Here is a 25,702-nt window from a genome sequence, read left to right on the forward strand (position 1 = left end):
CATCCATCCATCCATCCATCCATCCATCCATCTTCTCCTGTTTGATTTGTCGGGGTCCCGTTGGCAGGATACGACCTGGACACATCGCCAGTCAAGACCACTTCTATTTCTTTTAAGGCATAAAATATAAAAAAATAAGGTTACATGTGATGTTATGATGACCTGTTGATAGTGTGCAGGACCCCGCTTTTGCTGCTCCAATACCCCAAACTTTTTCAATCATAGACTCCACTGCACACATGAAGATCTGAATGATCTGTATTGAAGCATATATCAAAAACAGTCAGTTGGATTAGGATCAGGGAAACTTGGGAATCAAAACAGACTACTTGGCCATAAAGCCCCATATGCACAATATGCACCATGCATGCTGATTTTGTTTTATTGAAACCAGGAAGAAATGCAGCAGGCTTTGCTCAACGAGCTGTCAGTGAGCCATGACTGGCTAGTTTTTTTATTTTTTTTTTTACCTTTACTGCTTAATTGAACACTTTCAGTTTATTGGGACAACTGCAAAACTCCACAGTCAATATTCTGGAGATGTTCTTTAACAATAATTTTATTTTTATAATTCTGCTCCCATTAAACTCAAAATATGTTTGCTTACCGATTTCTAATGCTACTTACACATCAACTTTGATGAAAAGATATTAGCTCACTGCCTAATATATCCCACAATCTATAAAACCATATTATGAAGAAATCATTGTTATCTACTTAGCTTCTTGACTGCAACAATGTTACATCTTATTAATATATCATCCTAGAATACCATACAGTTATATATTTTAAATATATCTGTTTCAGATCAGTGACCGCATTACCATTCTTGATTATGGGGCACTGAAAATTCACAGGATCCAGAAGGAGGATGCAGGGGTATACCGTTGTGTGGCCAGGAATAGCTTTGGTTTGGCCTTTTCAAAGCCTGTCACCATTGAAGTACAAAGTATGTATTTGATTGTTTAACTTTCTCTGGTTTTATGAGCAAGTTTAAGAGTTTAAACCCTGTGAGGTATTTTCTAGAGTTTTGTTTTGAAGGACTCTAGCACTGTATTTGTGTATCTGCTCAGCTCCAGCACGACTCCTGCGTTTTCCAAAAGAGAAAAGAGCAGATTATGGGAGCAAGGTAACCTTGGAGTGCAATGCCACTGGAAATCCTATTCCCACCATCACCTGGCTTGAAAATGGGAATGTTGTGAGTAGCTAACCATATTATTTTGTGCATGTTTCCAAACACAATGAAAATGTGTGATTTTTTTTTTTTTTTGGTTGTTGTTGCATCCCATTTTTTTTCTCTGCAATCTAAATTTTAGACCTTTATTTTGAAATTTTACCAGGTACTATAGTGACATTAATGAGGTAAACTCACAAATATGTTAAAAAAACTGTTTGCTATTATTTCATATTTCATTCATTTTAAATAGAATACTAAATAGACAATATGTGAATTCAGGCACTCAATATTAACATCTGATAAAACAAACGAGGAACTTAAAATAAGAGACGAGATGTCTTGTTGTTTCTTAAGGAAATATTACCCACGGTTAAGAAAACGCTTTCTACCAAAACCTTGGTAAAGGTTTAAAGGTTAAAATATGAGCATAGTAAATTACATTATAAATCTGTTTACTATTAAGTAGGGGTGTAAATCACATCCAACATGGCGATTCGATTCAGTATCGATTTCCTGACCCAACGATTCGATTATTTTCGATACTCAAGAATACACCACGATTCGATTCGATTAATCAATTAATCAATCGGTTATTTTTTTATTTCATTTTTTTTACACCTTACAGGCTAAACAAAGTTTCAAGTTTGAAATAAATCAATGAAAGCTGTGACATCGTTATGCATTTTTTTTTTTTAGAAACAACAGCAAATAACAGAAGTAGAAAAGTTGCATCAAAAAATACTGCAGAAAATCAGTGCAATGAGTGTAATGCAATACCTCAGCTCAAGACATAGGAGGGCAAAATAGGTTTAGCGCCACCGCAGCACGGGAGGTGAATTACGGCCAGGAGCAAATGGATAAAAATAGACCGGAGGGAAAAAAAAAAACACAAATCGATTCTCTTGCGGATGTATCGATGCATCGGATCGTCGGCTGTTGGATCGACACAAAACGATTATTATTTACACCCCTACGGTACTTTTAAGGGGAAATGACGTCTATCAAAGGGAGCCACCAAAGGGGCTTGAACAGCACTTTTTAAATCTCACAAAAGTATTTTGCAAACATTGAAAACCCTGGCAAGGTTTTGCAAAAGTAAATCTAATTTTATTTTCCTTTTCTGCAGTACCAATTGTAGAGGTAGATAAGCTTCTGGTTCTCCACTGATGGGATAAAATAAGGTTACTCAACCCTTCTTTTATAGGGGTGTACAGCATGGGTCTAAAATCCTCAGTGGTTGTTTACTTTTCTGCAGATCATGTGACAATAAAGGTTATATAAAATGATTTAAATTATTTGCATACTGATAAGCCATTTGAATAACAAGCTGTCTCCTGACTGGCTTATCATCCCAAATATAAACTGTTTTGTCAAGATCATTTAAAAAAGCCTCACTCTCTTCAAAGATGACTTGCACCAAAAACATCTTCGCTTTGAAGTTTGCATCTGATTATTAACTTCTAATCTCTTTAATCCTTTAATCCCATGGGTATTACAATGTTTAGAGGATTATCAGATACATTTGTTTGACTGGTCTTTTGCCTGAACAGGATAACTCTACAGTAAGCATTAAAATGCAGACTGAGACTGATGCAACCCTTGTTCTGTTCTATAGTTTAGCATTTTTTTTTTCTTTGAGAGTGCTGGAAAAGAGGCTTGCCCAGGGCCCCATTTGTGTCAGAACCAACAGTACATGCAGGATTAGAGAGCAGCACTACAAAGAAGGCACATTTTGGTATTTGATTTCAAGATTTGAAGTACCTAAGGTCACAAAATAAGTGACAATATAAAAGTAAATCCTGTAGGGATCAATGACTGGGACAAGATCATACATCAAATCCATTACTTTCAAGAGCGTTATCAGAAATGTCCCTGTCATCTACTGCTTTCTCCGTCTACTCAAAGTATTCACATACACACATTTAGCTGTTACTGTAACGAGGCTGCAGACTGGCTGTGGAATCAGTGATATAAACAGCAGGGGATTCTCATCATGGTGACAAAGGTTTGAAGAGATTGCCTCACACTTATCTAATTATACACATTATTATCAGGTTTGATTAAGTTGCTCTTACTAAATAGATGAGTGATATAAGGATTTTGTCATGAGTGACCCAGATAGTTTCATGGTTATTCTTAGAATCAAAGTCTAACAAATACAGTATTTGTAATATTGTTTGATTATGATTAACATAGAATGTTAGTAAAAGTCATGCTGTCATAAAGGACACAGACTTTTTCCATGCAAACTATTATGGTTGAGTTACAGTACATAACAGGCTGTCTACATGTTTCATAGCCTTTGATTCTGGCTATGATAACATTGAAGGCCTGTAATAGTTGTAAATACTGGGTTTGTTTGTGCATGTGGGTCCGTGTGTGTTTGTGCTGATTAAAATGACTGTGAGAGGTGATTTCCTGGCAGCTTGTTAAGCCATTAATATCAGTGGGGCCATGTCCTAAAACAGGCAGCGTGAAAAGCTTCAAACATAGACAAGGCCACATAGCCTAAACCCACTCGCTTATACATATCTACATATTATACATACATATTTTTGTGGTGAAGTTTGAAAGCAGTTAATGATCAACATGCTCATTGTTTACATAAATATATTATCGTTGGTCACATTGTAGTTATTTAAATGATGATATGTCATCATGAACCCTACAAGTAAATGCTAAGATTTACTGTCGTTTTCTTAGCCTAATGCATGTTAATCCATTTTACTAAATGTAAATCTAAAAATAAATTTCATATTTCAATTCTTAGATAAGAATTGAATGCCATAGTTTGTATGTCCTCTTCATTAGAATTTTTTTTTTTTGTGATATTGCATGTAGAAATTGCATCTTTAAAATGCTGATACGTTTGTATGTTTAAAAATAATTTGGATAACAATTGCTTTTTCATTGTCATTTTTTGCATTCTTTATTCGAACTCTAATATCTCAGCTTCAGTTTCCAACTTAGAACATGTAAGTTTTGGGAGAGCTGTAAACTTACCTCAATGTAATCAGTTTGCTTCCTTTTTCTTATTTTTCATACTTAAATATATAGTAAAACAAATCTAAATACCACAAAAAGTTTTCAGAGTTTTATTAAAATCTAAAAGCTTTGACATCCCTGAACTTTGATTCTTCTGATTCTAATATATATATATATATATATATATATATATATATATATATATATTTGAGCAAGAGTCTTTATATAATATACAGGAGAACAAAACCCTATGTGTAAGAACATTTAATTTCCCTTTGGTATAAGTAAAGCATTAATGAATTGAATTCCTTGAGTTATATCTATCTCAGTCCCCTTTGGTGTAGAAACGTGTTTCATTGGTTTCTAGTTATGCTGACCCACCAGATTGGTTTTGTTGGTTCTACATTTTTCTGTCACAACATTTCCAGAAGTTTGTTGATTGATATGAAAAGCATATCTTAACCAACTTATTAAAGGATATTTTATTATACATAAATAAAGATGTATGCATGAACATTTGATCATTTAACTTTTCATGCCCGTGTGTGTTGTGATGTCTAAGCATGATGATGAAGATGAAAATGAAAAATATTTGTATAAAATTCCTATAAGCTGCAGCAGATATCAATTTTCTAATCTCTGTGTTATTTCATTTCCAGGTGCCTGGTGCCTCAGTGGAGGAAACCCTGGTGGGAGATGTAATACTGTCTGTTCTTAAAGTAACAGCGACTAAGTCAGCTTTGTACACGTGTGTGGCTTCCAACAAGCACAGCAGTGGAACAAATACTGTCAAAAAAAGTGCCACAGTCATTGTTACAGGTAAAAAAAAACTTGAAAGAATCTAATTTTACATCCAACTGTTTACTTACTGCAACAAAACACCAACACAACTGTTTTGTAGAATCATTTTTATTGGTGTGAGGCTGTTTGTGCCCAGCTGCTCCTTAGTGTTATGTTAGCTGCCATTTGGTTGTGCTTTACGTTGCTTCAGCTGCTTCTTGCTTTAAACACATCCTGGCAGCAGTCATCCTCAAACGACAGTAACCACACCTGCATACACACTCTGTTTCAACCTGGTTGTCCCTCATTCCCTCACATTTAGATATGGCCTGAAGAGAAAAGCACTATGTCTGTTATTTGCTTGAAAAGGTCCAAACTGATTTGTCAACTTTGTCTTTCCCATCCGTCTTGCATCTTTGTTCTCCTTGTTCTACTTGGGTTCATTCAAATTGCCTCCTCTGGATATTGCCTTTTTCCTAAAGACTGGAGGTAAGACAGATGCATTTTATGTTCCCTTTTTATCTTCTATGCTTAATGTGTTGTATAATGTACACAGGGGTGTTCATATTCAACAGAACTCCTGGTAGATATGTGGGGGGAAAAAAAGCTTTTTGCTTTCATTATTTTACTGAATGTTGTAGACAGTGCAACCTTTTATTTCAGATATCTTAAGTCGGTAGAAAAAAACAACCTCTTACAAACTGTACATTTCTACATTAGGTGATAAAAAACTCCTGCTTTTCATACTTTGTACAACCTCCTTTTTGTCAAGAGGGAAATAAAAGCTTTAGCAGATCTTCAGCAGATCTTCTTTTACATATTTTCTGGGTAATTGTTACAAACATGCAACAAGAAGGTATATCTAATAAACTTGAAATGAGTGAAGATTGGTGAGGATTTAACTCTTATATTTCAGCTGAATTGGTAAAGAATTATTTTGTCTCAAGAAATTGTGAACATTTCCTGTGTTTATTAGGCACTGAATGGTAATTATTAAAGATCCAATGATAAACCATTTTTATATGACTAATTCGGCCAATATTTCTATTTAAGGTTTTCGGGTATTTTAAAGAGTTCATTATGCAATATACTCAGTCCAAAAGGTTAAATGATCCTCAAACACAATTGTTTCTGATAAAGAGATGCTTGTCAAGATAGTTAGTCTTTGATACAAATTTTTTTTGTTTAATTTTTAATTATTTCAGTGCCATACAACAAAAGCATTGAGTTCTAGTTGAAGTTTGAGTACTTTTTAATATAAACTTGGGGTTTCATTCGGACTTATTCTGCACAGTTGTAATTATCTTAAACTTTTCTCTCATCACTGGTCTATTTATAGATATTAGCAAAATGAAGTGAAGTACTTTGCTTATGTTGCAGATGTTGAAGTCATTCAAGTAAGATTATCAATACTTAGATTACATTTTTGAAGTCTGAATGACTATTTCCTCAATTATTAATGGATTATAACGCATTTTCCACATACAGTATTTGACAATGTTTTTCTATAAATGCTACATTATTTTAAGAGTGTTTGCTCTTTTTCTGATTCTTATATTGTAATGCATTTGCAATCTCCCTCTGCCAGGTATCAGTTAAAGGCAATTTAATTAGCCCATTAGTAAGATTTTAACTTTGATGAATAACAGACAACCAAAGTCGCACTGATAGACTTTATTAAGGTACACATTTAGCTGGTGGAAAAAAACAACAAAACAAGAGTGTAATAGGAAGTGACTGCTTTAGGAAAAAAAAAAGAACATTGGATTGCAAGTCACAAACAGGTTAAAAGGTTACATCTAATTGCAATTTGATATCTAATGAACACATCTGCACAGACATCAGTCTCCATCAAAAGTGACATCTGGAGTTTGAAAATACTGTAACATAATGAGAGCAAGACAGCAATTACATTGACATGCAGGTATTCAGAGAAGCCAGAATGACAGACCGGGTTAATGTGTTTCCATGCATGAGGAATAACAGGCAATGGAGAAGGAAAAGTCAGACTATTAGCAAAACAGGAATACAGGAAGTCTGGTACACAGGCTGGCCGACTTTCATAAAATGTGACAGATGTTCATTCATGAAGCAATGAGGAAGTCCAACAGACACCATGCAATCCATGTAAACCCTCCACATCCACTATCATGATCAACATCTGGATCATTCTAAAGAGATACTTCAGGTAAAAAAAAACAAACAAAAAAAAAAACTCTTATTTTTAGTCACTGTCTCCAAAAGCAGTCATATTTCTTTTCTCATCAGTTCTTTTTTTTTTTTAAGTGCGCTAGAGAATGCTAAAGCCTGGATGTTCAAATTTAATGGAAGGCAAATATAAACTTGTGAAGCGAAGAAAACAATTTAAAAAAAGGATTTTAGAAAGCAGCTCATCATGGACTGAGACATATGGGAAACTAAGTTATTATACTCAGGAGTAGATTATAAAGTTCGTTTTAAGATTTTTGATCTGGACTTCAATTGGAGCCATTATCAGCAAATATAGAAATATGGGAAACTGAGGATTGTTCCCAGCCTAGCCTTCCAAATCTACTCAGAGAACAGAAAAAATAACTTAATTAACTGTTGGAAAAAATACAAAAACAATAAAAACATTTGAAGTGCTGAAGGCTTATCTCCAAAAAATAAATAAACCACAAGATGGTCCCAGCTTTGTCGCAAAAAATGAATAAACATTTTTCCCATACAGCTAACTTGATTTATAATCTATCTAAAACAATAGTATCTATCTATAATAGATAAAAGGAATTGAAACACTTACAAAAAACTATTTGTATTTTCTCTATTTTTGGTGTTTATGTATACTATAGCAGGGGTTCCTAAGCATTTCAGCCACTGACCCTTAAAAAATAACAAAACAATGGACTGGCAACCACCTAAAAATACATATAATTACTTTACTCTATATTTATTTAACTATTTATATGTTCATTTTTGAATAAATTTATTTTTCAAAATTACATTTATTTATCTATTTCCATTCCATTTTCTTTCTGATTATCTAAGCTGGGCTTGCGAGGGGTGCTGTGACAGAGGCAGTCTATCGCAGGGCAACACAGAGACAAACAGGACAAACAACCATTCACGCACACAGTCACACCTAAGGAGAATTTAGAGAAGCCATCTAACCTAACAGTCATGTTTTTGGACTGTGGGAGGAAGCCGGAGTACCCAGGGAGAACCCACACATGCACAGAGAGAACATGCAAACTCTTTGCAGAAAGACCCCGGGCCAGGAATTGACCCTGAAACTTCTTGCTGCAAGGCAGCAGAGCTACCCACTATTTCTCTATGCGGCCCCCATTTTTTTATTTATTTGAATAAATGAAAAAAATTAGATATTTTATCATTCAATTGTATATTATATATTTATTTGAATAGATACATGATTAAATAAATGTTACATCTTATGTATATCATGATTTGTTTTGGACCCCAATCTGGGAAAGTAGTATAGGATCAAAAAGGGGTTACATTAGTTTAAAGTGCTCTGTGTCTCTGTTGGCAGACATCATCAACAACAGATACCAGGCAAGCAAAAAGCCATCACAGGCTACTGCAGCGCATATCGTGGAGATGTATGTCGCAGAATTCTCCAAGAAGATTCCCTGGTTTTCTTCAACTCCTCCCTACTTGACCCCGAGGAGATGCAGGAATACCTGGTTCAGAGCTGGTTGGCTGAACTGGAAGGCCTCAGCGGGCTGTGTAGCCCAGCTGCACGTTCACTGCTGTGCCACTCTGCCTTCCCTGAATGCAACCCATCAGGTGTGGGATCTACACCTAAACCGGTCTGCAGGTAAGTTGACGTCCTCTTTTTTGTTGAGTTTCCTTTGTACTGTTTCTAAATTAGAGTGGAGGAAGCACAAGTAAATACATATAGAGTGTCGAATCATAATATATTTCTTTATTTTTCAAATAGAGAACACTGCCTGGCAGTGAAGGAGCTCTACTGCCATAAGGAGTGGTTGACACTGCAGGGGACTGGTTCGGTCGAAGCGGGACTTCTGAGTTCAGTCACAGGGTCCCAGACCTTTACTTCACTCTTACCCAACTGTCAGGCCTTACCAAGTCTCCGCACTGATGCTGATGGCTGTACATATATTCCCTTTGTAGGTAAGATAAATCATAGCTGTGGGGGGTGATTTTTCAAGGGTCCGTTTAATTTAAAATATTTTATTGATCCCAAAATAGAATCTTAGAGGTTACATATATACTTAAAAGTATCTTGGAGGATTTTCGCAAATTTTTGTAAAGACCTGCCCTTTCCACACCTATCAAACGTGTGCAAGAGTGTGCTTGAGCCGTTTTTTCCTCATGCATGCTCTGTTTAAAAGTTTCTGTTTGCATCAAACAAGCTTACTTTCCAAAAGGAAATTTATAAACTTTCCACTATGTCAGACTCACCACCGGTAAGATAGCTACCTGGGGACGAGCGTGTAGGACAGCCTTATGTAAACAAATCGCCACAATGATTAACAATTTGGAGGACCACTTATTTTGATGATCAACCTGGAAAAAGAACATTTTCCACTATACCTTTAAGTGTCATTGGAATAAAACAGTGATAGGTAATGCTGTTAAAGAAAATATGCCATCATCCAGCTATTTTTGGAGAAAAAAAACTTCAAGCAGATAATATCACCTCTTATACCAGGGAAAGGCCACCTTGGTCCCTGAGTGCCAATATCCTGCAGCTTTTGTATGCATCCCTTCTTCAACACATCTGAATTTCTCTTTTAACAATCAGTGTTTTACTAATACTTCTTTTATGTACTTCGTCACAATGAATTGCCAGTTGTTTTCACTTGACATTAGATTTGTTTTTGTTTCTTGCAGATTTACAAAAAGATCAGATAACAAGTAAGTATTAATAGAGAAGCCAGAAGAGAAATCCAGTAAGAAATAAATCAACATTTACATAAATGTACTAATGTCTTCTTTGATTTAAAACAGAAACATGTTACAACGGCAGAGGTCGTTTCTACCAAGGCAGTGTCAATATGACAAGATCTGGAATACACTGTCAACCATGGAACCAACAGGTATACCACACTAAATACTGTTTTTTTTTTTGTTTGCTACACACAAGACTAAGTCAAGAAAACTCCAAGTAGAGACATGAATGTTTTTCAGCTAAAGAACAGTGTCATTTGTAAGAATTATTTCTTTTGAAATTGACAGCTTTTAAGATCTGCTAATATAGAGTTGCAGTAGTACCCATTCAAAATTGACCCACTTTCCTTGATGGGTCCTTGGCTGGTCCCCTACAATTTCTTTTTTAACATCAAGATTTCTGCTAAAATATTCTTTCTGTCATGATTTGTGGACATTAAGATCTAAAGAGAAGCGACATCTTCTGGTCAGACCCTGTAATTCAGGGAAAGGTTTGAGTCAGAGTAAAAAAAAAATATGCAAGAGAGGTTCACTCCAGTGGCTGGAAGTTGGAGGGGATTTCGCTGGGAGTTGGAGGGAAGTGGGCTGCCATTCGGCTGGCGTTTGACTGGGAAGGGCCATTTTGAATGGCTGCTACTGTATATCTAACTGATACAAAGGGTTTTAATTCGATTTGTTTCAAACTGCTAACTTCAGCTCAAGCAAAGTGTCTACTTCCTAAGAGATTGCTAGTTGGCATAATGATTATTAAGAAGGACAATTTTTTATCACTGCTAAACTAAGAATGGTATGACATCTTTATACAACAGCTAAGGGAATAATTATATGGAAGTTCACAAAACTCCAACACATCCCCAGATCCTGTCCTCCCTTACTCATAAAAGACCTCTGCAGGGAGGGTCGTAAGCCTTCCCAAGTCCCTCAAAACATGTGGGACTGAACAAATAAATTCCCATGGTCTCTTCAGCACATCTGCAAGGGTAAAGATCCAGTCCACTCTCCAATAGCTTGATTTATAACCAAACTGCTCTCCATGAATCTGAGGTTGGGTCAGATATCCATCATAATCAAAACAAACTGTCAGGTTCCTTTTATTAAACTCTCAAGTTATTATTTAATCATTTTGTACTATAGACAAGAGATGCATTGATTAAAAAACACCTGATTCATTGCATGTTAAAATTCTGACTTAATATTCTATAAGTAAAACAAGTTATAGGCTGACATACCAAGTACAAGACAGAATCCTTTCAAACTCCTCAAACCTGCTCTTTACGAAATACCCTTTGTGGATAAACTGTTAGGAGAGTGATGACTGAGATTTTTGAGTTTCAAAGCTAGCATATTTTTGAAGATGATTAGATTAGTTTTTGATCAAATGTTCCAGATTTTTACACAGAAACTGACACGCTGATAAACGCAAATGGAAAAGCTCTTGGACAGGCATACATGGGTTAAACACAAACACACTCCCTGCAGCCCAAAAGCCTCTCTATGTTTTTATGGCTTTCCTTACTCAGAGGGTCTTTTTGGGTGAACTGTTACTACCCTCCTGTTCAGGGGTGTGTGTGTGTGTGTGTGTGAGAGTGTGTTTGTGCCAGGTCAGCAGAGAGGGAGGAGCATCTTATGTCACATCCTGCCTCTGGAAGCAATTACCTTTCACACGCATATGGTAAACAGACTCCAGTACAATCTCTCTCTATTACATACACATAGCAGGGAATGTTATATTCGTTCACGTTGGAAGATATATGTCTGCTAAACTCAGGAAACAATTGCCATCTAATATATCTCAGATGCTGGTTTATTCACTGTAACCCTTTCCTGCTTGGAACTAGTGTTCCCAGATTCCTCAGAATTTCCTTCCTTCACATACATCCAAAACCCTTTTACATATAAAGTTACCTAAACAGTACCTCTGTTGGTCCTACACTCTATAAATCAGACTTTTACATGAAAGTGTCTGAAAGTCAGTGTTTTCCACATGTCACGCAGAGGACACGGCATTTAGAAGAATGCCAAATGCTAACAAATGACATACTTCAGCCTGGACACACCATAGTGAAATATTTTGTTGTCAATATCATACTTTATGTCGGGAAGATAGATATTGTTAAATACAGAACTTTTCAGGGGAAAAACCCCTGAAGAAAAAAAAAAGAATTGCGGCAAATTTTTCTTGACAAAAAGGATTTGGCAGCACCTGATACTTTCACAGTGTTTCAGAGACGTGGCACATTTTGATGGGGGAACGGTTGAGCTACTGCAGCTTTAGCCCAAGAACAAAAGAGTCTGGTCATCAGTGAAAATCTAAGAATAGGATTTGTTGTGCTCAGATATGAAATGCAGCAGCCTGCTCTTCTTCATTTTGTTGTTGAGAACCGCTGTCAAAGCCACAGCTGAGAACCAACACGCTACATACTGCATGCCACCCAACGAAAACCACAATAGTCTGCTTTTGACTTTTTCCTCTAACTAAGCTTATAGGCATGCTCCACGAGCTGAAGTGGAAGCCCACACCACTGTCTTCCTGAGGCAATCAACCAGTAAAGTACTTTTTTCATTGTGCTACTTTTAACTTAATTAGAAATTGTATATAATGTTCACTAGCTTCAGAAGGAGCTTGTTTGAACTTTGCGTCAGATCTTTTTTGTGTGATTTTAAACTGAGCTTATAAACATGCACTGCTAATATGTTTTTTTGTAAAAGAGACTGTGCCATCAATCTTCTGAATTAGATCATTTTTCCTATTTTCTTCTCCTCCCTCTTTCTCTCTTTCCCTTTGCGTTGTTTCATTTTCCCTAATTTCTGGATCCTGTTTTGTTGGCTGGTCACACCTAGCTGCATGTCAGCTTTGTTAGTCAAAGTCAGTTAAAGTTCAGTCAATTCTTTACATTTATCTCAGAATTTAAATATAATATCATGTCATTAATATAACTTTGTAAATTTAACAAGAATTCAGTGACAAATTAGAAAATAAATAGATAAAATTAACTTCAAATCATATTGAGATATTCTTTTAAAACCAAATGTAGCTTTATCCCATTTTCTGTATCATGCTGCATATGTAATACAACATGCATGCATTTTTGGGTTATTTTCTGCTGGGTGCATGTTAGTTGTAAAACTACACGAATATGTTTTGATCTTATTGGTTATTTCTCATTTTAAAGTAGTTTCCTAAAACACAGAAGACTAACTTCATCCTATTCAATGTCTTAGAGATATGCAGTTTGATTTAGAGAAAAAGAAACAATAGCAATGTCAGTTCATCAAGGTGAGTTTCTATGATAGATACTATTTCCATCATATTTACAATGTCAGAACAAAACGCAGCAGCCTTTATTTTCTCTTTCTCTAGCATTTTAATTGTCCCCTACTCTTCAAAATTAATATATTTTGCAACAAGCAAACTCCTTAGTGCAGCGGTCTTCAACGTTTTCCAGGCCCAGGATCCCCAAACTGATGGCGAGATGGAGCTGGGACCCCCTAATTATATATATTGTATGAAATTGAGTTATATCAAACTGGTCCTATAGTCACTCTATTACAGATGAAGTAATGTAACAAAAGTAATTCAGCCCTGGGATTATTAAAGTATTTCTGATTCCGATTCCTCATTGATGGGACAGGTGTTGTGAATGAAATGGTGCCCAGCTTGAAAGAGCTCCTGTGTGTCGCTGAATGTGTGCGTTGATGACTGAAAGACATCTTCTGCCTCCATTTATCTGTTTACTACAGTGTTTTGGATTCATGTTAACCTATATTTAAAGACATTTCAATTAGTGGAAAAAATTGCAGGGGGAATATAAAAAAAAGTCGTATCAACCAAAACTTTTGCGACCCCTATGCAGTACCTCTGTGGACCCCCTAGGGGTCGCGGACCCTCTGTTAAAGACCTCTGCCTTAGTGAAACACTATAAAAAATGTAAACTCATACGCTTGACCGGTGTTTACCATTTGAAGTGAAATTTAATTTAATATTACTCCTGTTGAGGGATGTGATCCATGCACAGTGGGATACTATCTTTTTAGTCTTAAAAAAAAAAGAAAACTCTTTTTGGCCTGAGTCAAAAGGCTAAAACTGGCATGTGGTCGAGTCTGTGTCACTCAACAGAGGTGGAAAATATGACAAATTTCTCCTTATTCTGATGGCAGATCTAATGAATCACCCAGATAACTGTTACACTAAAAAGGCAGATCTAATGAATCACCCAGATAACTGTTACACTAAAAAGGCCAATAAAATGAGATAGATGGTCATTAATTGCATCTTAAGGAAACTGAAGCATTCAGCTTCCTTTTTTCTTAAGTGCTCAGTATTATTTTACAGACTAGTTTACAGCTATTGTAGTGCAATACAAGCTGGGTAATGTGGTAAGATTACAACACTTTCTAAAGATGTTTATGACATCATGCTGCATGACTAAACTAACCTAACTGGAAAAAGCCAATAAATTGCTGCATTACCTTTGTTTTATTCGTGTGAAAACCATAGCAATGTGCTCATAGGAATAAAATTCCTCTCAGGAAAAGATCATGTTAAGTAAGTTTTAATAATCTTAGATTGCTACAAAACATCTGAAGTGCAAAGATTGTTACAAATTGCGAGATGGATGGAATCAGATGATGAAAACCGAGTCCTTTACTCTACTAAGAGACATGACCATATTATTCCTTTGCTTAGATTGCTTGTTATTTGTAATATTTCTTGTGGAACAAGACAGTCCTGTAAGGGATTTACATCAAACGTTTTGCAATATAAAAGCATTTTAAAATCCAACATTCTCAGCTCATAGCAACGTGTCCTTTGGGAGACATTTGACTGTTGCTTCCTGATGATTATTGCACAAAGGGATATTTGAGTTGGCAGATCAAATTGCCCCCTCAGCATAGAAAGTCAAAACAACCCCAATGGATGACTTTCTGCCCTGTGGTTGCTGAGTTACAATATGGAATTTTCTGAAAATATAGGGTTCTATGTTTAGTATGTTTTTTATACTATGATGGTTAATAATATGTCATTTGGATTTTCTGTCTCTGCTCACCGTATATGTTTTGTTTTGTAGGTTCCCCACCAGCACCGTCTATCTGTGGATGTCATTCCAGAGTTGATGAACGCAGATAACTACTGTAGAAATCCTGGAGGAATCAGCGACAAACCCTGGTGTTACACCTCAGATCCTAATATACGCTGGGAGTACTGTGCTGTGCCCCAGTGTGGGCAGACAAACACAGCTCCAGGTGCTTTTGCTCAACTCATTACATTTCTAACCTTCCATTTTCTCCATATCACCAGGTCACATGTAAATCTATTTAGAACATTTCAAGCTTAAGATGATTCAATAATGAAATGACCGTAAAATTGATACTGTAGTTACATCTTACTGGCTGTGTACATCAATAGGTTTTTGACTTTCCTTCTACTGTTTCTGATAGTTAAGAAGCCGGAGCTGATAGTGCCTGATCAGATTCCTCGTCCCCCTCCCACATCGACATCATCATCGCCTGCCTACTCAATGTCTGTCATTGTTATTGTCCTGACCTCAATGGCAACTGCAGTCTTTCTCACAATTATCATCCTTGGCTGCCACAGGCGACGGAAGCAGTGGAGGAACCGCAAGAGGTAGAGAAATCTAAAGGGAATGACAGGAGACTTGAAATATGCTTTTATGCTTTATCATATTTTTGCCATGTGTCTTTTATTTCTGTCAGAAGAGAGATTGGAACCGCAAAATTGAGTGCTCTTCCATCTGAACTGTTGTTGGATAGACTCCATCCCAATCCCATGTACCAGAGAGTTCCTTTGCTTCTGAACTCAAAGCTGCTGGCCCTCGAGTACCCGCGAAACAACATCCAATATGTCAGAGATATTGGGGAAGGAGCTTTTGGACGCGTTTTTCAAGCCAGGTAAGAGAGGTTGATCAACGAGAAGAAAAATTAAAAATTAAAAAAAGGTCAATTGTTCTTTCTAGGCGACAGATCAAGTGTCAAAACTGTGACTTTTTTTTTTACTCAGAGGAAAGAGAAAAGGGTTGAAGGCTGAGGGATGGAAGAAAATCATACCTGAAAAAGACTACTGGTTATTTCTGGAAACATGCGTCATTCACAAAGTCACAAGGGGGGGGCATTATTGTGTAGGGGATAGTTACCTTCTTGTTACCTTGAACTCTATCACAGCAGGACACAACAACTCACACTTATTTCTTTCACGAGACTAAACACTAAAACTGAGTCATGTGGCATTTTAAGTCCCACAGCAACATAAATCTGCCAACAGCTGATTTGTCAACAATGCCAGAGCTGTACCTTTGTGCTCTATTAAGAACTAAAATAGATTTAGCTCCATTTAAAGGCAAGTCACTGCCATCTGTCTTATTCCATATTAGTTACTGTTTATTATAGAAAACTACTTGATAAAGCATACTGGCTGAAATCCCTCACATTATGTATATTGAAGCCAGGGAGAAAATTAAAAATGCAAAAAAGCACCCTCTTTCTAATACATAAGCCCCTAATATGTAGTCTGTGTTATTTATTAGAAGTATGAGAGATTTGAGAGTTATCAGAGAGTTCTAGGTATCAGAAATTGCTGTCAAAGTAGTGGCTTAATTACATCAAAGGTCCACTTTTACAGTATTGGCAAAGGAAGCTAATGTCTAATCCATCTTTAACATAGGATTTAATTGAATTAGGATATAAGTAGCTTTGGATTTGTCCATATTATTAGACTAAATTTGATCTGTTGATTTTTGGTGAAGTTCCTACACATGACAGTTGTTATTAAACAGTGCTTTAATAATAATAATAATAAAAAAATCCTACAATTTCTTACTCAAGACCAATGGGTGTTTAAAAATCTGATGTTTATAAGACATAAAAGTGCAGCTTACTGAGTAGGACAAACCGTGATTGAGCAATGAGGTTCCAGAGCTGATGTTTAAGAGTCAAAATTAACAAGCTTGGGGATTTAGAACGTGTTTGCCAAGTGTCATAAACTAATGGGTTGATGACTGGGTCATGGAAACCAAAGCTACACATCATTTTTGGTATTACTCATCTGCAGTGGCTATTTTCTAAAGGCTGACCGTTTTGTTTTATACTAAAGCTGAACTAGTTTAGCTGCTATTGTTGAAGAATTTAGTGCTAGTTTGACTTAAAATATGTCAGAATAGACAGAACTTTACATGATGCTGTATTTAGGGGTCAAATCTGTAGATCACTTGAAGAGCCTATATGTAGGTCCTCAGGCCCAGTCCAGCTATAGGATGTGGTAGATATGCACATTAGCAAGAAACTGAAATCACTGATAGCATCGCAAAAACATATGCATACTGACTGCATCAGAATCTGTATGAAATATCTTCCTTACAGTTTATTTTGGACTATCTTACCGTAGTACAAAACATCACAGTTCCCGGAACTGTTTCACAATTTACCTCTTAGTGCACAGTGTTAAGTATTAAAAAGCATCAGCTAGAAAAGAGTGGAAAACAAATCTTACCACTCAGTCCATATTAAATAGAAAAAAAACAAATCATTGAAATAAAGCATGTGTTGGAGCTAAGCAACACCCCTGCCAGGAAATAGAAATGGACTAAAATGTCTTTAACCAAGAAACCACATCCTGTGTCTACAATTTAATAGCTCTTATATGGTTGGATTGTTTTTATTTTTCTATTTAATTTCTTTTTTATAGCTAGAGGGATAGCCTCAACACTCACACAAGAAAATCTAATAAAGAGCATAGACTGTACGGAGTATGCACACTGGGCTTTGGGTGTAAAGAAAGGCTGCGCTCATGTCTATTGATCAGCAAATGTATAAAAAGAAAAAGCTGTTTTCACATTTGGTTCTGTATCTAAGGTGTTACATTTTTATTTATACTGTAGCTTTTGTTCCTCTTTAAGCGGTTAATGATTTTAAATGCATTATAGTACTAAAGGCTTTCAGAACATCTCTTCCATACAAACTAATGTAATATGAACAATAATAATAATAATAATAATAATAAACAGTGATGCAAATTGATTATCTGTAATTAACCCATAGAGATCAGTAAGAAAGTAGGACAACCACCTTTAGTCTTAGGAATTCCTTTACTTCCTTGCACTTTCTGCACTATATTTAAAAAGCTGTTATAGGGGGAAAACATGGCAATCAAATCAAGCAAAAAACAAAATAAAAACATACATCAACCAAAAAAAACAAACAAAACACTTTAGGCCTTGCCAATCCGTAACTGTAAGACCTTAATCTTGTGAAAGGAAATGTGGTTTTGTGATTCTGATAAAGAACCTCAGTGAGCTGGAGGTCAATTAGTGTTTTATCTCTCTAGTTTGAGATATAAATGTAAACTGGTCCTGAACATAAAGGTTAATGAATTCCTTACAATACGATACAAATTTTAAATAAATCATACGCAAGATTGGAGCACTTTTGGATACTTATTTTACAGTGCATCAACAAAAAACTTATAGGAGCAAAATGGAAAATATAGGGTGCAATAAGAAGGTATGAAATGATGAAGATGTGAACTAGACTGTGTTTAAGGCACTTTTTTTTTTGCAAATGCCAAACTGCTATAATTGGAGGACTCTGGATTTAGAAAGGGAAAACACTAAATGCTAAATGTATCTTTTTGGAACCCAAAGAAATGTTTTGTGCATTTTACATTGCTTTCAGAGCACCGGGCCTCCTGCCGACGGAGCCTTTTACGATGGTGGCTGTGAAGATGCTGAAAGAGGAGGCTTCGGCCGATATGCAGAATGACTTTCAGAGGGAGGCAGCGCTTATGGCCGAGTTTGACCATCCAAACATTCTTCGACTCTTGGGTAAGTAGATTTATGTGCAAACAGAAAGAGATAGAAGAGTGTGTTTGCTAAAGGCTTACAAACAGAAATCCCAGTTCAAATGTACAGTGGATATCGCCTATGTCAACTATAATAAGTGAGTTTGTTCTATTTAAAAGCACAGCAAAAATACATGAACACTGAAACAGAGAAGCCAAAACAGCGAGCAGAGAAGAGATGGAATCGATAAACAGAAGTATATGGTTAAAAAAGATAAATAAAAAAATACTAACAGCTTATTTCTATAAATATTTTACAGGAAACATTTATTTTGCTCTTTGTATATTATTATTAGTGAACAACATGAATAGTTGTAGTCTTTACTGTTCTTATCATTTGATATTTATTCTGTTGGATCTAAAAATAATCACCTGTTTGTTTTCTTTCTCACGCACAAACTGGGCTGGAATTTTTCCCTTCTTTGCTTGTGAAATTTGAAAGCAGATAGTTTAGTTTTCAGGTCATCACCTTCAGCTTAAACATGCTTTGGTTCTGATGGAGGATAGTTATTACAGTAGGTTAACCTCTGTATGGGTAGAAACTATTAACATAAACAAGTATAAAAATAATGTTCATGGAGTGACCCTCTATCAAAGTTAAAAGTTTAGTGGAGAATGTTCTTTTTCCGGGTGGATCATCAAAATAAGTGGTCCCCCTAATTGTCAATCATTCTGTTGATATGTTTACGTAAGGCCGTCCTACATGCTCGTCCCCATTTTCACTTGCCAGTGGTGAGTCTGACATAGTGGAAAAATTGCAAATCTTATTTTGGAAAGTAAGCTTGTATGAGCGATGCAAACAGCAACTTTTAAACAGAGCTTGCACAAGGAGAAATGGGCTCATGCATGCTCTTGCATGCATTCACTAGGCGATCCCCCTCAGGAGCAGGTACAGGGTTCTACATGTGATTTTTTATTTTTTTTTAAGTGGAGAGGGCAAGTCTTTTCAAAAATTTCTGAAAATCCTCCACTATACCTTTAAATGGTTTTGGGAAAATAAACAGGATGTTTGTGGTTGAAAACTCTCATATGGTGATTAAAAACAATTCTATATAAGCCAAAATTTCTCCACAGCTTGTTTACCATTCACCTCAAATGCCTAATGGCTATTGTTACTGTTTAATTTTTTTATTTATTTATTTTTTTTGTTCTGAAGGATCTGTGTAAGATTCCACAATAGATTATGCATACATTTTAAATCTTTTAATACATTGGTACCAGGAGTGCAAATACATTCGGATAAAACTGTATATTCACCATCCCTTGCATGGAGAAACTCTAAATGGGTCTTTACAACAGACGATCAAATGCAAGAAAATGATTTGAAATGGTTGTGGAAGAATAGAAGCACTTCCGAGCTTTTGAATTCAGTCCCATATGATTAGTGCTGCAGTATAAATGCACACCCGATAGAATTGTTGTGCCATTAAGTAGTTAGACAGCTAATGTGCTTTTGTTGACCTGAGTAAAACAAATGGCCTCCATTAAACTTTATCTCCACTAATTCAGACCAGCGTATCTAAAACAAACAGCTCAGATCCAAATATACTTTCAGGAAGACATTTAGAGGTGCAGCATGCTCTTTTTGGTGCTGCTCACAGAAAGTAAACAGAGCCAGTCATCGGTCATTGACTGCACTAAAGGGAGGTTGGTGTCACACTTCCTTCTGTTGTGAAATCTTAAAATCATCATTTACCCCCATTTCACATAATTACAGAGTCTCATATTTTCTTTGACTTCAGCTTTTAATACATCAAGTCTTCTGTATATTAAACAATAAACTACAATAGCATTAATTGGAATATTTCCTTAACCTCTAACCACCCTCGAGACTAATAATATGCAGCAACTGAGGTGCAAAAATACGTTGCCATAAGATGAATGACTTATATTTAGAGATGAACTAAATTTGCATTCTACTTTGCATCATGGGTGCAGATTATATTTTATATATTAAGCACTGTAATGACACATGTTAATCTAGTTGTTGATCTTCAACCAAGGTTACCACTGGTGAGTTATTCCTAGCTTCTGTTTCCCTCTCTAACACACAAACACATAAATGGCTGTCATTTTTTGCAGCTATATTAAGGACCATGTACTGTTCCATAAGCTTAAACTGTAGATTACTTTACATTTTACTGATTAAAACTGATAATCGATGTAAGTTCATCTAGGATTTCCTTTCTGAATTGTGCATATATCCATTACTAAAAATCAGATTGCAAATGTGTAGTTCTACCCTCACACATCTAAACCTGCGTCTTCAGTGAATTCCAGTCTGACTTTATTTTGTTCTCAAGGATCTCAGCTTGAAATGAAAGCAAACATCAGAGGGTTAGAAAAACATTTCAAAACATTTCGAATAGCTTTGCTGCCAGCAGGTCATTGAAGCTTTCATTTCATAACCAAAAAAAGAATAAATTACAAGTCCCCCTGATAGATCATATTTGGAAAGTAACCCCTCAAACTTTATTAGTTTATGTGTTGAATCAAAACAAGGTCAAATCAGAGAAAATAAAACTACAGTTCAGTGCCCAGTAGGCTTTTTATGGGTTTTTGGGGGCAAATTTAGTTAAGCAGGACAACAGAGAACAGGAATTAGTGTTATAGAACATGAATGGAAAATGAAGGATAACTGTTTGTTTTGTTGAGGTATTTTTCTTCTCATGAAAACTTTCTTGTTTGTCTTTCCTCTTTTCAGGTGTGTGTGCTGTGGGTAAACCTATGTGTCTATTGTTTGAGTACATGGCTCAAGGTGACCTTAATGAATACCTACGTCGTCGATCGCCAACCCAATCCGTGCGCACCCTCAGCCGGGCCAGCCTATCAGCTCGCAGTTTCTCCTCTGATGTGGAGGCAGGGTATCTCACCTGCCCAGAGCAGCTGTCCATTTCTAAGCAGATTGCTGGGGGCATGGCTTACCTATCAGAGCGCAAATTTGTTCACCGGGACCTTGCAACCCGCAACTGCCTGGTTGGAGAAGAAATGGTTGTAAAGATCGCAGATTTCGGGCTTTCCAGAAATATCTACTCAGCTGATTACTACAAAGCTAATGAGAATGATGCCATTCCCATTCGCTGGATGCCTCCAGAGTCAATTTTCTACAATCGTTACACAACTGAATCAGATGTTTGGGCCTATGGTGTGGTGTTATGGGAGATCTTCTCACATGGGATGCAGCCATATTATGGTATGGGCCATGAGGAGGTCATATATTATGTCAGAGACGGTCACATCCTTTCCTGTCCTGAGAACTGTCCCCTAGAGCTGTATAATCTGATGCGTCTTTGCTGGAGCACACACCCATCAGACAGGCCAAGCTTTAGCAGCATACATCGGATACTGGAGCGGATGCATCAAAACAGCCTGAGCACCAATGCAGAGACTGAAGCTGAACCATAGAGAAGCATCATGGGAAATCCAGAAACTGTCATTGAGCACAAGCATAAATATAAAACATGAATTGTTATGGTTAATTCTTGTTTGTCTACTCATCTGAGGACACCATATCCTATTGCTTTTATCCCCTTTTTAATTTTATATATTTGAGGAATTTTTGCTCCCAGTTTACAGTGTAAACTGTTTTTTCATTCCCACCTGCTGCAGTGCATTAAACATAAACATGTTAAATGCTACAACAGCTGTGTGGCAAAATCCACATCTGACATCACAGTGGTTCAGAAAAATGCCATAAAGTTTTCATTTACCCCTTAAATGACGATTTGGAGCTAAAAGACATGAAGCAGCGACATCATGACAAAAATGGTAGCCCTAGCATTCCTTTTAGTAAACATTTCCAGGACAAAATGAGTCATGTCGCACTGGTTTCTCAAAAAGTAAATGAGCAACTCTTCTGAACTGATTCTTTAAAGTGCCATAAATATAATTTCTAATTGAGCTCCAGTACTTGGTAACTGATGTTTATCCAGTTTTTAATTTACCACAGAACTTGGAAGTTAGAATTATGTACTGTCCATTATTTGTACACTATATGGCCACAATGTTTCATTCATAACAATGACAAAAATGCGGTTCATGTGACGATTTTAAGTATATAAAAAGTGTTAAAATGTGTTGTCCTATAAAAACTTAAAAGGTAGTACATGAATGCCTGATTTAATGTCACATACTAAGTAAAGAACTGTTTCAAAGTGTTAAAGTAGGAAAGTTGAACAACTAATGGTGCAAATAGAAGTTTTGTTGTGTTAACTTTTCTCAGAATTCAATTTTTTTAAAGCATGCCCATTGAAATTTCCCTCATAGATATGAGATTATGACTTCATAGTAAAAAAGGAACTAAATTGAATGTTTTCCCAAAGTGTTATCAAAGTCCTGCATAGTTTTACTATTTTCTTTATAATCAAACACACTGATAGTCTTCAGTAAAATCACTTGATCATGCTGACTTTCTATGACTCTGTCCAAACAGGATTTCCATGTCAGTGCATTTATTATATGTGAAAAATGTATTTTTAAGAATGTTGTTCTGGTTATAAAAAGTATTTGTAATGTGCTTTGAATATTGTAAGCATTTCAGCTGCTCTCTGTGCAGCTGTCTTCTACCAAGAGCTTACTGGGTTTTGTTGATACGTTGATAAGGACATCAATGCAGCATTTGGGATTTAATTGGGAAAAGATTATTATTTTATTGAAGTTATGTTTTGGTATTTATCCTTAGCATTGACAGCCATTTTCTTCCAGACCAGAATACCTTCAGATATTATAAAAAAATAAATAATTATCTTAGGATGGAAACCAATGCTGTAGATGCAGCTGCATAAATGTTTCTTGTAAATGTTCACAAAGAACGATGATTATTTTAAGTGAATTTCTCCTTAGCTATAGCCACTTGTCATGTACTGCTTTTATAAAACTTGAATCACAACTTCATGGTTATCTTCAGTAATTTAAACATTTTTTAGACTTTTTTTATTTGTGGGTCTTTGACTGTTGTTTTTTTCTATATTGTTTAACTTTTTTACATGTTTACTGGAGAGAGAAGCAAAGATAAAAACAAAAAATGCAGTCAAAGTACGATATTAAAGATATTAAAAAAAAAATGTTAACTTTGCCTTTACAGTTGACACTAGCTTATTCCACAGTGGCACACAATCACTTTCAGCTGATTCTTATAGCTATGGTATATTATTTTCTATTCCAGTTTGCAGAATTCTAGTTTTTATGAGTCTGCTGGTTTTCATTGTTTTGTTTTTTTCTGAAATAATTTTATGTAAGAGCAAAGTTATAGAAAATTACGTCCTTGTTGTAAAGTTTTCAAAGTGCTTTATTCTAATGGGAATTTTGTTATCCCATCTTTATTAGATCAATTTATGGCATTGTTTAGAAATATAAAAAATTAGAATAAACTAACATTAAAACATTCAACAAAGAGGTTAAACACTTATCTTTAAAAAAAAAAAAGATAGATCTTATCTAAGTAATCAGACTTTGTATTCGGATAACTTTATTTTGCTGATACACATTATGGATTCTATTAATTAGAGATTTGCATTATTGTAATACATTTGTTTTATATTCATTTGTTTATGGCTCCAGGATAACCAACAGGCTTACTTCCTTTATGATTGTTGTGTGATACTTTTATTTGTCATAATACGTAAACTGTTATTTAATTCCTTTATTCATTTTTTCATCTTTTATTTCTATTAAGTAATATACTTATGTATTGCAAGTGAATAAAGAAATATTCAATTTGTTTTACATTTCCTATCTGAGATCTACTAATTGATTTTTGCTGAGAATTGGAAGAATGATATTTAAACTGACGACCAAATTGATCATTCACATTTCTTTTATTTTTTTTAATGTGAGTATTGACATTTTGGAGAGGGACTTTGACTCTGAACATTAGGGCGATGATTACCTTTTTAACAAGGTGTGTGGAGGTAGAAAAATATGAAATAAACATGCAGGACAGTGAGCCCTGAGAACTGGGTTTGAAAACCAGGCTGCAGAATACCTGAACCTGAGATGAAAAGTGTTTCCTCACCGATACATCTTAATAGTTAATATCTGTTTAATCAATTTCCTGCAAGGAATTGATAAAGTAATTCTGATTCTGATCTGATGCTTTAAATCGTATTATATAATAGCTTATGATCAAGTTTTCCCTTCTTCCTTCCCCATTTCCACTGAGCTGACTCCATCCTAAACAGTTTAAAACAGCTGGAGACAATAGAGTTTATTAATGGTACATTTAGTAAAACCACCCCCTTTACCTGGGCTATGATAACAGAGCAGTCATTACAATAATAGCTTGAAATTAATTATAAACCAATGCACTTGGACCATATGTCCTCAGTGTCAATATCACCAATGAAAGACTAAGCAGTTAAAGATGTGATATGTATAAATGAACTGATTTTAAAGAAACATACTAATATTCAAACTCAGCCATTGCTACATACACATAGTACTGAAGGGATGTGTCTTATTTTTGTTTTAAATGTTTTTTTTAAAATTATTATTCATTTACATAAAGCCCCCCTATTAGAACATGAAATGGAGCCTAACCGGGATCCTGCAGCAATCTCTTTCTGTAAATGAGGGATTATAAGAAAGGCCTTTAGGAACAAATTCCTGGGTGAAACAAATTTGTCTTTCATTTCAGTTTGTATAACTATGAACCTAATGCGTGGTGTCTTATGTATTTGTGCTGTTTTTTTTTACATATTTGCCAACTTGTTTTGTCACCGTATGGGTGTGCCTGTGCAGTCTTGATTTGGTTACAATGTGCTTGTGTGTGTATGTGTGCGCTTTAGGGAAGCCCAATGTAAACTGTTTGGAGAAGGCAGAACAGAGTTTGGCCTTCGACTGGTCATCCCTCTTGTGATTGACATAAACTATGGCTAAGGCTCTCCCTCTCCACTTCCTCCTGTGTCGCTTCGCATTTCACCTCCTCCACATCTGGGTTTCATTAAGGTTTTCTCCTCTCCTCTCCTCTCCTCTCCTCTCCTCTCCTCTCCTCTCCT

General features: G+C 35.8%; 1 protein-coding gene across 1 annotated transcript in view; it reads left to right on the plus strand.

Annotated features, from left to right (window-relative positions):
- Positions 1-23,965, plus strand: part of musk (muscle, skeletal, receptor tyrosine kinase) — a 29,924-nt gene extending 5,959 nt beyond the window's left edge. Inside the window, exons 5-17 of the mRNA XM_015384776.1 lie at positions 808-949; positions 1,074-1,198; positions 4,822-4,981; positions 5,425-5,431; positions 8,472-8,759; positions 8,883-9,076; positions 9,800-9,823; positions 9,917-10,005; positions 14,926-15,100; positions 15,296-15,482; positions 15,572-15,766; positions 18,542-18,690; positions 21,412-23,965. Of these exons, the coding sequence (XP_015240262.1) occupies positions 808-949; positions 1,074-1,198; positions 4,822-4,981; positions 5,425-5,431; positions 8,472-8,759; positions 8,883-9,076; positions 9,800-9,823; positions 9,917-10,005; positions 14,926-15,100; positions 15,296-15,482; positions 15,572-15,766; positions 18,542-18,690; positions 21,412-22,112 (2,436 nt within the window). The 3' untranslated portion in view covers positions 22,113-23,965. The remainder of the gene's footprint in view (positions 1-807; positions 950-1,073; positions 1,199-4,821; positions 4,982-5,424; positions 5,432-8,471; positions 8,760-8,882; positions 9,077-9,799; positions 9,824-9,916; positions 10,006-14,925; positions 15,101-15,295; positions 15,483-15,571; positions 15,767-18,541; positions 18,691-21,411) is intronic.
- Positions 23,966-25,702: the final 1,737 nt, after the last annotated feature.

The sequence above is a fragment of the Cyprinodon variegatus genome, unplaced genomic scaffold, assembly GCF_000732505.1.
Source record: "Cyprinodon variegatus isolate N-32 unplaced genomic scaffold, C_variegatus-1.0 Scaffold323, whole genome shotgun sequence".
Lineage (NCBI taxonomy): Eukaryota > Metazoa > Chordata > Actinopteri > Cyprinodontiformes > Cyprinodontidae > Cyprinodon > Cyprinodon variegatus.